At 34.4% G+C, this 14,923-nt stretch overlaps 1 protein-coding gene across 1 annotated transcript; it reads left to right on the top strand.

The window, feature by feature from the left end:
- The first annotated feature begins 1,535 nt into the window (after window positions 1-1,535).
- On the top strand, window positions 1,536-2,548 carry LOC149252143 (cytochrome P450 750A1-like). Its single transcript, XM_089454085.1, has 4 exons — window positions 1,536-1,661; window positions 1,769-1,906; window positions 1,992-2,073; window positions 2,232-2,548. Exons 1-4 carry the CDS (start codon window positions 1,536-1,538, stop codon window positions 2,546-2,548), a joined length of 663 nt encoding a protein of 220 aa, XP_089310211.1.
- Window positions 2,549-14,923: the final 12,375 nt, after the last annotated feature.

Here is a 14,923-nt window from a genome sequence, read left to right as displayed (position 1 = left end):
TGTGGCTCATGAGAGGACCAGGATAGAATGAGTTTGTCCCAGGTAAAGATGCCTCTAGAGTTGAAGAAGGAAAGAAGGGGCGGGGGAATCATGGATTCGAGATTTTGAAGAGTGGTGTCAATGCCAATTAGAACAGAAGAACCGGAGAAAATAGACCATTTTAAATTTTGCAGAAAGAAGGGCTGAATCTTTTTGAAGCTGTTCTAGATGGGGGATCCGTTCCTTGAACCAAGAGAGGATCTTCTGAGCCAATATGACAAATTCCTGGCTTTGAGGTACTTTTTGTTGATGAGGGAACTCCAGGGCCCATTCCCATAAATACCTCTGTGGAGGGACTTGCATATGAGCGCCTTGCCGAAGAGCTTCATGTTGAGAAGGCCCCAGCCACCACGATTTTTCGGCCTGGAGATAGAGTCCATCTTGACAAGGTGACTTTTTGAGTGGAAAGATCTGCCACCCCACAAGAAATTTGAAGCAATGGATTTCATTTTGTTAGAGATCGAAGCTGGGAGGAGGAAAAGATGGCTCCAATATACCGCAAGTTGAGAGAGGACCGCGTGGACCAAAATGAATCTGCCAGCAAGGGAGAGGAAGCGCATTTCCCACGATGAGATTTTGTTGTAGAAACGTTCAATCAACCAATACCAGTCCCGGCACCGATATCCCTTAGCTTTTAGACGGAAACCCAAATATGTGAAACCATCTTTTATGAGTGCAAGGTTTATCCGAAAACAATCAGCAATCCACTGGGCAACAGTGGGATTTGAATCATTATGGTAAAGCACTGATTTCATGGAATTGATCATAAGGCCTGTGGCACTTTGAAACTTCTTGAAGATCACATAAAGACAGGCCCAGGTGGAATTGCAGAGAGTAGCAAAGATTAGGATATCGTCAACGAAGAGATTATGGGAATGAGAGATATCCCTGCAGATTTTGACCGGCTTGCATCTACGTTTCCATTTGTGAAATCCAAGGATATCGATTTCTAATGTTTCAATTCATCAATGGAGTTGGAGAATTTTCAACATGTGTTACCTTTTTTGTTTCAATAAACTGTATACTGAATTCTTTTGTTTCAATAAACTATATATTGAATTTGCATTGCATTTTGTTTCTTTCGAGAATGAATATATATATATATGGAGTTGAAGAATTTTCAACATGTGTTATCTTTTATGTTTCAATAAACTGTATATCGAATTCTTTTGTTTCAATAAACTATATATTGAATTTGCATTTTGTTTTTTTCGAGAATGAATATATATATATATATATATATATATATATATATATATATATATATATAAGAGGATTTAAAATTATTCTACTGAAATCATCAAATTGCGAGTGTGAGAAAATTAATATTTAATTACACAAATTGATCAAATTGTGATATCAATAAATATAAGTTGTTTAATCATATTTTCCTTTATCTATTCATAAAGTTTTACATCAAGGCATATCCAACATATATCCTACTCTAACTATACCAAAAACTTGATGGAAAACAATTACTTAAGCAATTATTAAGAATGGGCATGAACGTGAGCAAGGTCATCTCTACTGTCACCTTCAACATAGTTTGGCGAATACTTGTGAAAAAAATAAAATCTGACGATGATTTGGGTGGTGAATTCAAAGTGTTTAAAGATCTGTTGGTACATTTGATCTGTTAGGGGCGAATGAAGAAAATTGATAAAACATTCAATGAATTTGCAGAGAAAATAATAGACGACCATGTTAATGTTAATCATCCCATGGCCAGAAAGAGGCAGATGCAAAGCCTCATGTGCAAGACTTCGTCGATGTGTTGCTGCATATGGCTAAGACCGACACTAAAACCACACGGGCAACCGTCAAGGCTCTTGTGGTTGTATTCCTCGCCCCTCATTCTCAAACGTCGGTCAGTCAACATTTTGCAACTAATTGGATTTGTATTTGTGCAGGACATGTTCGGGGCATGACTGAACTGGGCAACTACTTTAAAGTGGGCAATGACTGAACTGCTCATACATCCCCACGCGATGGAGAGTTTGCAGGAAGAAATCGAATCAGTCGTTGGCCAACATGGTAATGTAAAGGAGTCGAATCTTGCAAGCATGAAATACCTCCATGACTATACCCAACGCTGCGGCTAGCGATTCCTCATGTATCTATGGAGGCTGTGACCATAGGAGGATAGTACATAACTAAGCAAACAACGGTCATGGTAAATTTGTGGGCTATAGGGAGGGATCCCAATATGTGGGGGCAAGATGCTTCCGAATTCAAACCCGAGAGATTCATGGAAGGAGAGAATATCAATTTAACAGATCAATCGGACTTCGGTATGATAACGTTTGGGGCAGGAAGGAGAGGATGCCCAGGGGCTTCTATGGCTATTCATACCATTGAACCTACAGTGACTCAGTTGCTGCACACTTTTGATTGGAGTCTTGAAGGTGATCCCTCCCAGCTGGATATAAAAGAAGCCTGTGGAATCACGATTCCAAGACAGGTTCCTCTCTATGCCTATCCAATGTTGAGGATCAGCGTTTCACCCTAAATAGTAGGAATAGGAGGAGACGAGGGAAGGGACAGTTTCTCTTTATCTGCAATGGTTTCCCCATTATATGGCTTATGAGTATAGTACCTGCCTTTGTGACTCTGTACATCTAGTCATGTCGAGGTTATTAAAAATGCTATTATTCTCGTCATGTTGGGATTACTATAAATATTAGCATCTTAGATATATCGCTATTAATACAAATACTCACATATTCCTGAACCAGGGGAAGATAATGTTTCAGAAAAAAGAATATTGTAAATGATAGTAAAGTGTCTTCTGTAATAGTCTATTAAGATCAATTATTTTCAATAATATGGAGTTATATGTAATTGGTTGTCAATACTTAATGCATGATGTTTGATAAATAAATATATATATTTTTATTGTAATTATATATTTATATTATATATAAAAATTAAAATACAATATACAATATATTGTAATATAACACATGACCATTAATAAACTTATCTATCTATCTATATATATAAAATTCGCATTTACAAACGCTCTCTTGTTATTAAACTATTAAAATATTCAAAATATATATCTACTCTATTATGTTTACTATTCATTCATATATTTTTAAAATACTATCCAGCATATGCCTATATATTACCTATTACTCGTTAAATTACTCTATATTATTTGTTCAATAAAGTTGAATATTTATATTGTTTTATAAAGGGTTCTAGTGTTATTATTATTTATGCTATTAATTATAAATTAAAAATATATTATATTTTGGCATTTATTATAATAAACTTTAAGCCAATAGGTTTATCCATTTCAATATGTGGAAGTGGCCTTCCACAATTTTGAATTTTTATTAAATAGATAGACAACTATATCCATTTCAATTTGTGGAAGTGGTCTTCCAAAATTTTGAATTTTTGTTAAATAGATAAACAAAATTCGATATTAAAAGAATAATTTTAATAATAGATGAGATTGAAAATATTTTGAATAATTTTCCATTTTCATACTCAAAATTAAGTTTTATTTAATTAATAAGGTGATGTTTCTCTCTTCTGTGTAGATGTTTGGGTGATGATGGTTTCTATTATATGGATTTTTGGGCGGTGCATTATTTCGTACATAAGCATCGGTTTATGTGTGATATTCATAAGGAACACATTTTAATTTCAACATATTCAATCTTTAAAGCTGACAACTCTAGAAATCTAGAATGAGACATTCATCACTTGAAAATAGAGCTTGACATTCGAATATGAAAAGGTCAGATGACAAGGTATACATTCTCAGTGAAATTCAAGAAGAGAGATGTTACATGAGTCAAGCAAATGAAATTTGGTTGTGGCAAAAGCATTTGGGATACCTAATCTTTGATAACTTGGTGAAGATTAGCAAAAATTAAGCAGTAAGAAATATCTCCAAAATTTGAAATCCAAAAAATGGTATATGTGTACAATGTCAACCTGGAAAGCAAACAAAGACTAGCTTTAACTAAAAGGAGTTGTCAACATCAAAGCCTCTTGAACTTATTCATGCAAATTTGTGTGGTCCAACCACAACTCTAGCTCTACAAGGAGAAATATACATTAATTTATTCATAAATGATTATATTATAATGTTGTGGGTATTTTTCATAAGATATAAGTCAAAAATGCTAGATTGTTTTAAAACTTTCAAATCAATCGTTGAAAATGAAATCAAGTTGAAGATCAAATGCTTAAGAAAATCTAGAGGTCGGGAATTTACCTCAGGAGAATTCAATGACTCTGTGAAAAATATGGAATCAAAAGGGAACTCTCTATTGCTAGGACTCAACAACAAAATTGAGTAATAGAGAAAAAGAACCGATTTGTACAATAAACTGCAAGAAAAATGTTGTTAGAGGCTAATTTACAGGGAAAATTTGGAGGGAGGCAGTTGGGGTAACAATTTATATCATGAACAAAGATCAACTAGAAATAAACAATGATAAAACTTCATATGAACTATGGAAAGGAAGGAATCCATCTATAAAATAGTTCAGAATATTTTGAAGCAAATGCTCAATGAAGATTAATGATGATTCACTAGAGAAATTTCTTTCACGTGTTGATGAAGAAATTTTCCATGGATACTCATTGAGAAGAAAAGCCTACAAATTCTACAACAACAGGTTGTGGAAGATAGTCAAAAGCATCGATGTAAATATAGATAAATCTCTTCCTAAACAAGAAGTTGTTCAAACCAATGAACAAGACCATACCCTTACTTATCAAAAGGAAAGTGGTGGAAAGGAAGAGAAGGAGCCAGAAAATAAAAAGGAAGAACTATCTTAAACACCATATAAGTTAAATTCTGTACATAAAGATCATATATAAGACCAAACAATTTTAGATGTGGATGGAGGAATACAAACTCGAAGAAGGATGACAAACAAACTAAAAAGGAATGACATTTCCTTTTTACCCACAATAGAACTGGGAAATTTCACTCAACATATGTAAGGATCCTCACTCAATAACGGAAATGGAAAAAGAGATGAACTCAATTGAAAATAATGGAACATGGCAGGGAGTACCTCATACAACGAATAATAATTTCATAGGAACCAAGTGGGTGTATAAGAACAAAATTAATGAATATGGGCATATCATTAGAAATAAGGAAAGATTGGTGTGCAAGGGATATACTCAATTTGGAGGAATTGATTTTGAAGAGACTTTTGCTTCTCTTGCTAGACTAGAGAGTATAAGGATGTTTTTAACATTTTCTTGTTCAAAATTATTTAAAGGTCTATCAAATGGATGTGAATTTAGCCTTTCTAAATGGAGATCTAAAAAAGGAAGTATAGATGGAATGACCAGAGGGGTTTGACTTGTCTAAAAATAAAGACTTTGTATCCAAATTAAAGAAGGTAGTGTATGGATTAAAGAAATGTCCAAGATCTTAGTACGCTAGAGTTAGTCACTATATTCAACAATAAGGATTCAAGAAAGGAGTTTTAGGAAGCAACCTTTAGATGAAGATCGACAAAGGCGATATGCTAATAACACTAATATAGATGGATGTTCTAATTTTTTGGAGTAACAATGATGAAATGGGTCACAACTTTTCCCAAGAGATGTAAAAAGCATTTTAAACGTGAATGATTAGAGAAATGTATTACATTCTTGGACTTCAAGTAACTCAAAACTAAAGCAGAAATGTCCATATCACAAGAAAATGATATCAAGCATATGCTTAAGTGATTTGGGATGGAAGAATGTGTTATTACGAGAACACTTATGACTTCAGGTTACAAGCTAAGTAAGGATGATGAAACTCTTGTGGTGGATGTGACTCTTTACATATCAATGACTAGAGGTTTCTTATATATTCATGACTAGATATCATGCAAGCAATAGAAATGGTGGCAATGTTCTAGTCGTTCATTAAGGAATCTCACATGGTAGTTGTAAAAAGAATACTTAGATAGCTAAAAGGAACTTTTATTTTGGAGTATTGTACCCTAACAGCATAATTTTCACCTTAAAAACATATAGTGATATAGGTTGGGAAAGAAATATTGATTATTAAAATATTACCAATGGGAATGAATTATTTTTACGAGACTATCTTGTATCATGGTTAACCAAGAAACAATCATCTATATCTCTATCCATAGTTGAAATTGATTACATAACAACAACATATTGTTGAACATAATTCCTATGGATGAAGGAAGCATTGAAGGATGTCAATATAGAGACAAATCAACCTATCACCACCTACCATGACAATACCAGTGAAATCATTCTCTTAAGAAATACAATCATGCATCCAAGTACAAAACATATCCCGATCAAGTACCACTCTCATTCAGAACAAGTTGCAGGGTAAAACATCAAAATGGAGTATGTCAACACTAAGGAACAAATTATAGATATATTCACAAAACCACTACTTTGAGAAGCATTTGAATATCTTAGTCAAAATATGGGTGATATCGCCCTTTCATCCTATTAGAGAATCCATTTGTTATTGATGTCAAAGGGGGATGATGTGATAGGAGGATTACCATGATGAAAGGGGGCATTGATGTTAATTGTTGAGGAGAGCTTGTACATTGTATTGTCGATGTGTTCAAAAGTTTTGGGGGTGTACAATTGGTTGAAAAAATGTCTAAGGAAGTGATGTTATAGGTAATTGTAGGTATGATTTTCAAAAACATGATTTTTCCGAGCATAGCAACATTTTCTCTTGATTTCTTCTTCATGCCTATGAGACTTGCAAAATCCATGTGTACTTGTTATATTCAAATGGAAATCTGCTCGATCTTGCCCTTATGTGCCTACCGCACTTCCTGTAAGAGAAAAATGTGATTTATGTGCATAGACAAAATACCACGGGCCTTTCCTAGAGTATTTACCTAGGTATTTTGGTGGTAATGGAGTCAATTCGAAATGGTTTTTGAAGATTTTAATTGATCTCCATTGATTTGGTCCAAAATCATGGGATGTGATCAAATGAAAGCATTGCATGTTTCTTTTATTATAAAATTCCAGAATGTGTAGAGGTAAGGGCTAGATTGTGTGAGAATGTGAGGTACACTAATGTAGAATGAAAATCCAAGATTAAATATGAAGAAATAAAGAAAATATTTTCAAAGTGATTAAGGAGAGTATCTAACAATGTCTATATGTTGTTTCTAGTATTAAGTTACTATAGATTTTGAGAACAACATATTGTTGTAGCTTCTATTATAGGGACATTCAATTAAAGATCATATGTCTACATTGTTTGTTTATGTTGTAGGTCCAATTGTGGCAAGTATTGCGTGAGGTTTTGATGGATAGAATTACAAGAATGGTTGAGTGTTGTATTTTTTCTATGAAGGCTAGAGTGTTGATGTAGCTATTGTATGTTTCATATTGTTGACAATTATTTTTCAGGAGTATGTTTCTAGTGCTGGTATTGATTGGTTTATATGTAGTTGTGGCTTCCATACACTTTATATTTCTAGCATATTTTTGAGTGATCTATGGTTGAGTGAGAAGGATTTTATGTATTTGATGTTCAGAGTAGATTCATTAGTTAAGCAAAGGATTTTGTTGTAGAGAAGTTTGATAGTGAGCTAAGAGAGTTATAAGTGGGCCCAGTTTGAAAGTTGTGAAATGTGCTCTATAGTGTTTATGTAGAGATAGTGGACCCTAGTTTGAAAATGAATGAAATTTGGTACCTAATAGCTTAAAGGTTGGGGCCATAAATAGGAAAGTGGTGGACTGCGAGAAAGTATTGTTTTGTTGATTTAGGGAGTGATGGCTTCGTTCATGTTGAGGCATAAGAAATAGAGAGTGGTGGCTTCCTCTAGGTGGTGACTTCGGAGGGCCTGCAGTAGGTTGGAGCCTATATATAGTTGAGGAAGTGGTGTTTTCCATTAGGTAGTGTCTTAAAGTGAGTGGTTTCTCGCATGCATCATAATTAAGCTTGCACACTAGCATGAGGGTTTCACAAGCATAGCAATACAATACCACGTGTGCTCATTTGGGGATATATATTGAGGAAAAAATGACATAATATTTTGAGCATAAAATAGGGGTTAAAGGGTTTTTATATTGACAAGTATAAAACATGGAGCTCAAAGTTAATGAAAAAGAATAGATGGGTATAAAAATGTGATGAAAAACAAGATACCTATAATATCTAGTGAAAGTAGGGGTTTTTTAAATTAAGAATCTTTATTGGGTTTGTGTTTGTAGGGGGTTAAATAATGTGACTTTTAGACGTATTTTCGAATATGTAGTCAAATTGAGGGTGTTTTTTAGTATGTGGCGAATGCACAAAATATGTCAGAGGTTCGTTGAGTAAAACTTGTGTGCACAATGGTGGTGGCAAGTGAATTATGTAAGAAGAATATTTTAATAATAAGAAGAAGAATAAGAGAGAAAGAGTATGCTTGTTTTTCTCTGAGAAGTGTTTCCGCCTAATTTTTGGCATTCTCATGTTTATGTGTTGCGTCTGTGCCTTATGTTCTATGTGTTGCTACTTTCATGGTTACCTGTGCATTCTTCTCATTTTTTATGATTTTCTAATATATAATGTGTTGTTGATTTAACTCATGATTCAATTATTTGTCTAAGGAATGGGAAAAAGTTATAATTGGTGATACATTATGTATAATATGGATTCAACACCTTGCGCCCCCACCCATCTCGTTGTTTCCAAGCTCCCATTAAGCTATATAAGCAAGGTCAATTTGATATGTAAAAACAATATTCTATTATTTTCTAAGCCTAATGAAATATCAGAGTGGTGGAAATCCCACACTAATAAGAAATATCTTTTTTTTTGGAGGGGGTAAGTGGGTGTGGGGAGGAGCCTACTCATACCCTAATGTAGGAGGAAGATAATTAATCAATTAGATCATGCTCCAATCCTCTCATTTTAGGGTAGGGTATGCATTTTGACACACATCTATGGATCACCCAATGCAGAGGGAAGATAGTTGGTCATGAAGTTGGTTGTGGGTATGTGGGAAAGATGCTTCTAGTCTTAGGCAAAATAGGGTCGACCTAACACACTTCTCACGCTTCTCCACTCTCCAATTGAACATCAATTTAAAGTTAGTTTCATAGTCAATTCATATTAGTGGATCCTATAATAAAACTCAAGAGTTATTGACCAATCATAGGTTTAAAAAATAATTTCTTTACCATACTAAATAAGAAAAATATTCATATACAATGCTTAACATAAAAACATATACAAGCTAAAGGTTAATTATCGGTAATAAAATGTGACATCCCCTAGTAGATATTGGTGTTTAATGCATGTGTATAATAAATGGCACTGGAGCCAAAACACTATGAATAATTATTGTATGTATTTTCTTATTAATAAGAAAAAGGAAATTAATGTTTAAGGAAACTATGCACTCAAAAAAGACACTCAAGGATAATATTGTTAATTCTTCATGATTGGAATCTTCAAATATTCTAGATAATATTAAGGCAAGGAGATAAACTCCCTTAGAAAAATTTTAGTTGGAGAAAATGGCTAAGACTAGTTGGCTTTAAAGCATTGTGGGAGAGAAAGGCGATGTTTAAAAGCAAAAGCCTAAGCAGGATAACAATAAAGCTCATCAAAGGCAGGACACTACTGAATTAGAAACAATATCATGATGAAGGGTAATAATTATCCAAATGGAGAATTAATGAGGTTGTTGATTCCCTAGAAAAACAATAGAGCTTGGGGGAGAGCTGGAGGCAGTTAATGGTTTGGTGGATAATGTCTTCTCTGGTTCAAGTTTTGTAGTATGATGGATAGCTGAAATCTCTAGTTTGATCTATGTTGATTATGACTATGAATTTATTGTTGTAGATGCATCTGGTTATTGTTTCAAATCTATTGGAGTGGTTAATCTATTGTTCTTGTTGCATATAGATACATTTATATATTTGTAGAGATATAATCTGCTATAATAAAAATAAGGGAAATCTTCGGTGTCAAAGAACTAATGTTATTCTTTACTTTCCACTAAAAGCAGGAAAGGGTTATTGTAAATTGTGAATTTATTCCGTGCTACCTATCCAATTATGTGGATCTTAAAGAATATGCTTAATATTATTTGTTAAAAGGATTACAAGGATATTAGCATTCCTTTCATGGGTGTAGATTTGGTTTCATAATAAATGATTGAACTGGTCTATTAAAACTGAAACTGAAGTACTGACCTCCCAAATGATCCATAGGAAGGAAATTAGATTCCATAGGAATCGTATCAAGGGTAGTAAAATGAATGCATGAGATAGTGACAGAAGCCTAAGATCCTCTCCCTGTGGATCTCCACTGTGTATCGATCACATACATGTAAAGGAACTGAGATATACGTGAAACCTTAACTTATAATAAATTACAAGGCATGCAACATAAACATAGGAGAAATATGATTTGAGAATTTTTATGAGTGAGAAAAAAAAATAACCTTTCTACTCCTGCACTACCAAATACAACTCGATGATGAACTAATGAGTTGTACATGACTAACCGAAATACAATGTTGAAGGTGAACTTCCTAAAAAGGAATTACACCATATAGTGATAAGGATTAAATGAGAAGTTGTATGGCAAAATATCATTAGAATATGAGAAGTTATGATTATATGCCAAACCAATGCATTCAATGTACTAAGAGTTCTAGCCATCATATATACAATTTACATATTAAGTTTCAGTTAAAGAAATATGCACGATTATAGTCCCATACATGAGTATTACGATTACAAGTAGAAGCTCATTTGAAGAAAATATACCTTAGATTCAAGCATCGACTACAAGTTGAAATGCATTCACATATATGACCTTGAGATTAGGCATCAAGACAAAACCTCTTAAGCCCGAAATCGACATACAGGTAATTAAATTCGAAAGCTAGATTCATAACACAATTAATGTAGCAAATAATATAGCTATGCCCATAAATTCAAAACGAAAGTACAAAAATTTCACTTTTAATATCTTACAACTTAAGTAAATTCCAACGATTAATAGGAAAAATCAAATGAATAGACAAAGAAAATTCCAGAAATGAAGAGGAACCATTATATACACAACTAAAGAAAATTTTAGTGATGTATAAAAACCATTTAATGCATAGCTTACGCAGATCCCTGTGAGGAATATTAACCACTAAAAGAATACAGACACGCATGGATTAACTCTTAAAGATAAGAAATGATTAACAAACATAATATAAAACAGATTTTTGACATAAAATATACTAACCTTTCAAATGAAACTATTCATACAGTAGTACATGAAAGTCCTAAGGTAGAATAGGTTATCGCTAAGGTAGTGATGCAGCAGAAATATACACCAAAGGTGTTACACTATTATCTTAAGAAGTCTAGGAAAGAAAATAGATAACAATTTTCATGAGAAAAATTAAACCCTTCCTGGTCAGAAATATCATACAGATGAGTTATAAATTCATTTCAAACAGTAGCAAGAGTAGATCCCAGAAAGCAGATCAGTTGGGTAGCTTGGTGGAGGAATGAAGAACCCAGTCGCCTCTATTGTCGAAAGGCTAGAGACCACAACCAAGGTCAACACCTATACACAAGAATGTTTCATTATCCTTCTTCTGTAAAGAATCAAGGATTATGGTCACAAGAATGCCACTGTGGAAATGCCACAAAACCTGGGAATAGAATATTGCAGTGCAAACTGGGGAAACCGGAGTAGCAACTTCGGGAAACATGATAAACCCAAAACTTAACCATCATTCCATAGTTTTTCATAACCTAGACTCCATCAATAAGAAATTTGACAATAGATTATGTAACACAGTAGAATACATTCAAGTGGGCTAAGATGTGGGCAACCATACCTGTAAAACCAATGCAAACCGACATGGGAACCGAGTGTTGGGTTGCTGCCATCACCTAGAAATATCCACTCTCCTACAACAGGACATTTGAGATGGGAATTAGCTAGTACCCTTTAAATCATAGAGTATAAAAATAACAAGGGCATGTGAATTAGGTGCAGAATTGTGATATTGACCTGACATTTGTTGCCACAGTGGCAATGGTTGAGGGTGTTCCTTCACCCTGTAGGTGATCGAACAATCTGACATTCGCCATGAGCATTCCCTCTCAACAAAGACCATAACCCAAGCATTGTCAACACAAAAATAATAGCAACATTAAAAATAATATGATAAATGGAGGATGCTAGAGAATGTCAAACCTACGTATGGAGGAGGAGGACTCCTTCGGATTTTTTTCAGAGCTCCAATTACACATATGACCTTAAAAAAAATCTCTTGCACCACTAAGCAGAGTGATTTTCACAGGCAAAGCACGAATTAAAGAAGGGTTAGGGTTAGGTCACAACTAAAGTGGAAGAGAGTAGATTTGAGCGGTTGAAACCCATCAACATATCTTAGTCGTTAGTAAAACCCAATGTTGGGCATCACCATGTGAACCCATGTGACTTGGTGCAGATGGCAGGTGTCCATTGGACCATACGGTACTGGGGAGGATGCGCTGGCAAGTGAAGGGATAAGAAATTAATGCCATTGCCCCAAGTCGAATTAAATAACCATTGAAATGTTCATGAGAACCTTAAACCAAGGTGGATGAGCACTCAACCTTACAATAATATGTTTTCCCAACCAAGGTATAGGTTTAGATATAATGTGGGATGTTATACTATAGTCTAATGAAGGGGATGAAGTTACACCATGTAGGGTAATGAAGAGCTAGGTGCTAGGATTAACAATTACCAAAGATATATTAAATTTGTGGGTGAAGAAGGGAGGAAGACGAGAATCAAAAAGTATATGTTGTATAATCATATTTTTCTAATGACAGACAAAAAAAAATAGAGGAGAGGTACGTCACATATGGTATATGTGCCCAACAACACCACTGGGCCCCGAATTTGCTATATGAAATAAAGAGAAGAGTAATAGATTTTTTTTAATATCTATATATATATATATATATATATATATATATTCTTGAAGCGGTATAGTAAAAGTAATAAATAGGTGTCTGTGTAAATGTAAGAGCAGTCAACTTAAATGGAGGAGGATATTCAAGCCAACACTAGGAGTTTAGATTTGTACATCAAACTGGGAGAGGGGGCTACCCAAGCAAATGCCCAACTTCTAGAGGTCATTAGGAATTTTTAGCAAGAATTGGTGGTGCTCAAAAGAAGTAATGAGAGGTTGTTGAAAGTGAGTGAGGAAAAGGAAAAAATTATTAGGGGATTGAGAGAAAGATCCATTCAAAAGATAGTGGAACCAGAAGTAGAGAAAACAGGGAAAAGAGGCATCGAGCTGGAACCTTCTAAAAGTGGGGGGGGGGGATTTGATAGATGTTTCATAAGATCATAACCCATACATTTCATGAGGTAAAAGATGAATATGCAGAGTCATGGTTGCTAAACATGACCAAATATTTTTCAGGTATATGAGTATGAGAGCAACTTGAAGGCCAAATTGGCCATTTACCAACTGTAGGGTAAAGCATCTCTCTCACGGGAGGAAGCTAACGCAGTGTGTCTTCTTGAGGAAAGGACTGTGTCATGGGAAGAGTTCCAAAAGCAGTTTAAAAACTAATACTTAACTGAATAATATTATGATGACCGTGCTAAGGAATTTCATGAACTCAAGTTAGGACAACTCTCAATGGATGAATTTGTGCTAAAATTTATAAATTTGCTCGGATATGTACCCTACATTGAGGAAAAAAAAGCTAAGGTATAGTGTTTTGTGAATTTCTTACCCACCGTGTATAAGGAGTGGATCGAGTTTGATAATCCAGAAACCATGGAGGGGGCAGTCAGAAAAGCTAGACTGTGTTATCAATAGTTCTGAAATAAAGGAGAAAACTCGAAATTTTGGCCAAAAAAGGACAGAAGTAAAACTACTATTGGCACAAAATGACATAAACCGACATACCAAAAACATTTTCGAAAAGATCATATGCAGAAAAATATTAGAATAGGAAATAATGAAGAAGGATCACAAATCCATATAACCATATGCACAACAAATTAACACATAAAAATTAAACTGACGGAAAGGGCAGAGAGCCGTCATGTGGTCTCTCATGCTCATGTAATTCACATTATTCAAATAATTTAATAATACATTTAAATACATGAGTAAGTGGTCTTAAGATAGTGTTTCTATCTTAGACTCACTTGGCTGAGACAATTTCTCAACTTACACACTAATTTAGGAGAGCCAGTTGGAGAGAATATTTCATCCAAACTAGACTCCTTAGTTTGAGGAATTCTCATGATTTTATTTATTTAATTTAATAATTGGATTTATTATTGATTTTTAAGAGAGTGAGGCTAACAGTCCCAAGCAGGATCAAGGATTATGAACCGAGATAACAAGAATAATGGAGGAGGAAAGGAAACAAAACCTCTGAAATGTTGAGGATGTGGCGAGCCTCATTTGATGATGGATTGTCTCCACAATCCTTCACCATTGCACAATCTTCAGACTAGACAAGAGGCTACCACGATGAAAATATTTCCTGGAGTATTCCGAGGATAAGATCTGCATGAGAGGATATATAGGCAGAACATCAATCAACAATGATTGAAATTTAAGGTAATCTCTTCAACCAACATATTTCTGTTTTAATTGACCCTAGAGCTAGCTTGAGATATATTGGACCTCTTATGGTAGAAAAATGCTCTCTTAAAACTGAAAAATATAAAACTGCATGGTTAGTGCAACTAGCCACGAGTACCAGGAGAAGAAAGACCAGTCAAGTAAAACAATTCCCTTTACATTTACATGGGTATGCAACTAGAGTAAATCTAAATGTCCATCCCTTAGGATCCTGCGACATATTAATTGGCATGGACAATCTTGAGAAGCATGGAGTAGTAGTAAATTGTTTGACGAAG

The sequence above is a fragment of the Pinus tabuliformis genome, chromosome 7, assembly GCF_031772625.1.
Source record: "Pinus tabuliformis cultivar Carrire ecotype Pingquan chromosome 7, CPIR1, whole genome shotgun sequence".
In the NCBI taxonomy this organism is placed as follows: Eukaryota; Viridiplantae; Streptophyta; class Pinopsida; order Pinales; family Pinaceae; genus Pinus; species Pinus tabuliformis.
This window is presented reverse-complemented; position numbering and strand designations above follow the sequence as displayed.

Bases quoted from the DNA above. Each gene is read 5' to 3' on its own strand.
- LOC149252143 (XM_089454085.1), top strand. From the start codon at position 1,536: ATGGGCATGAACGTGAGCAAGGTCATCTCTACTGTCACCTTCAACATA. The intron at 1,662-1,768 runs GTACATTTGATC...TCCCATGGCCAG, and splicing joins AAGTGTTTAAAGATCTGTTG to AAAGAGGCAGATGCAAAGCC. The intron at 1,907-1,991 runs GTCAGTCAACAT...ACTACTTTAAAG, and splicing joins CCCCTCATTCTCAAACGTCG to TGGGCAATGACTGAACTGCT.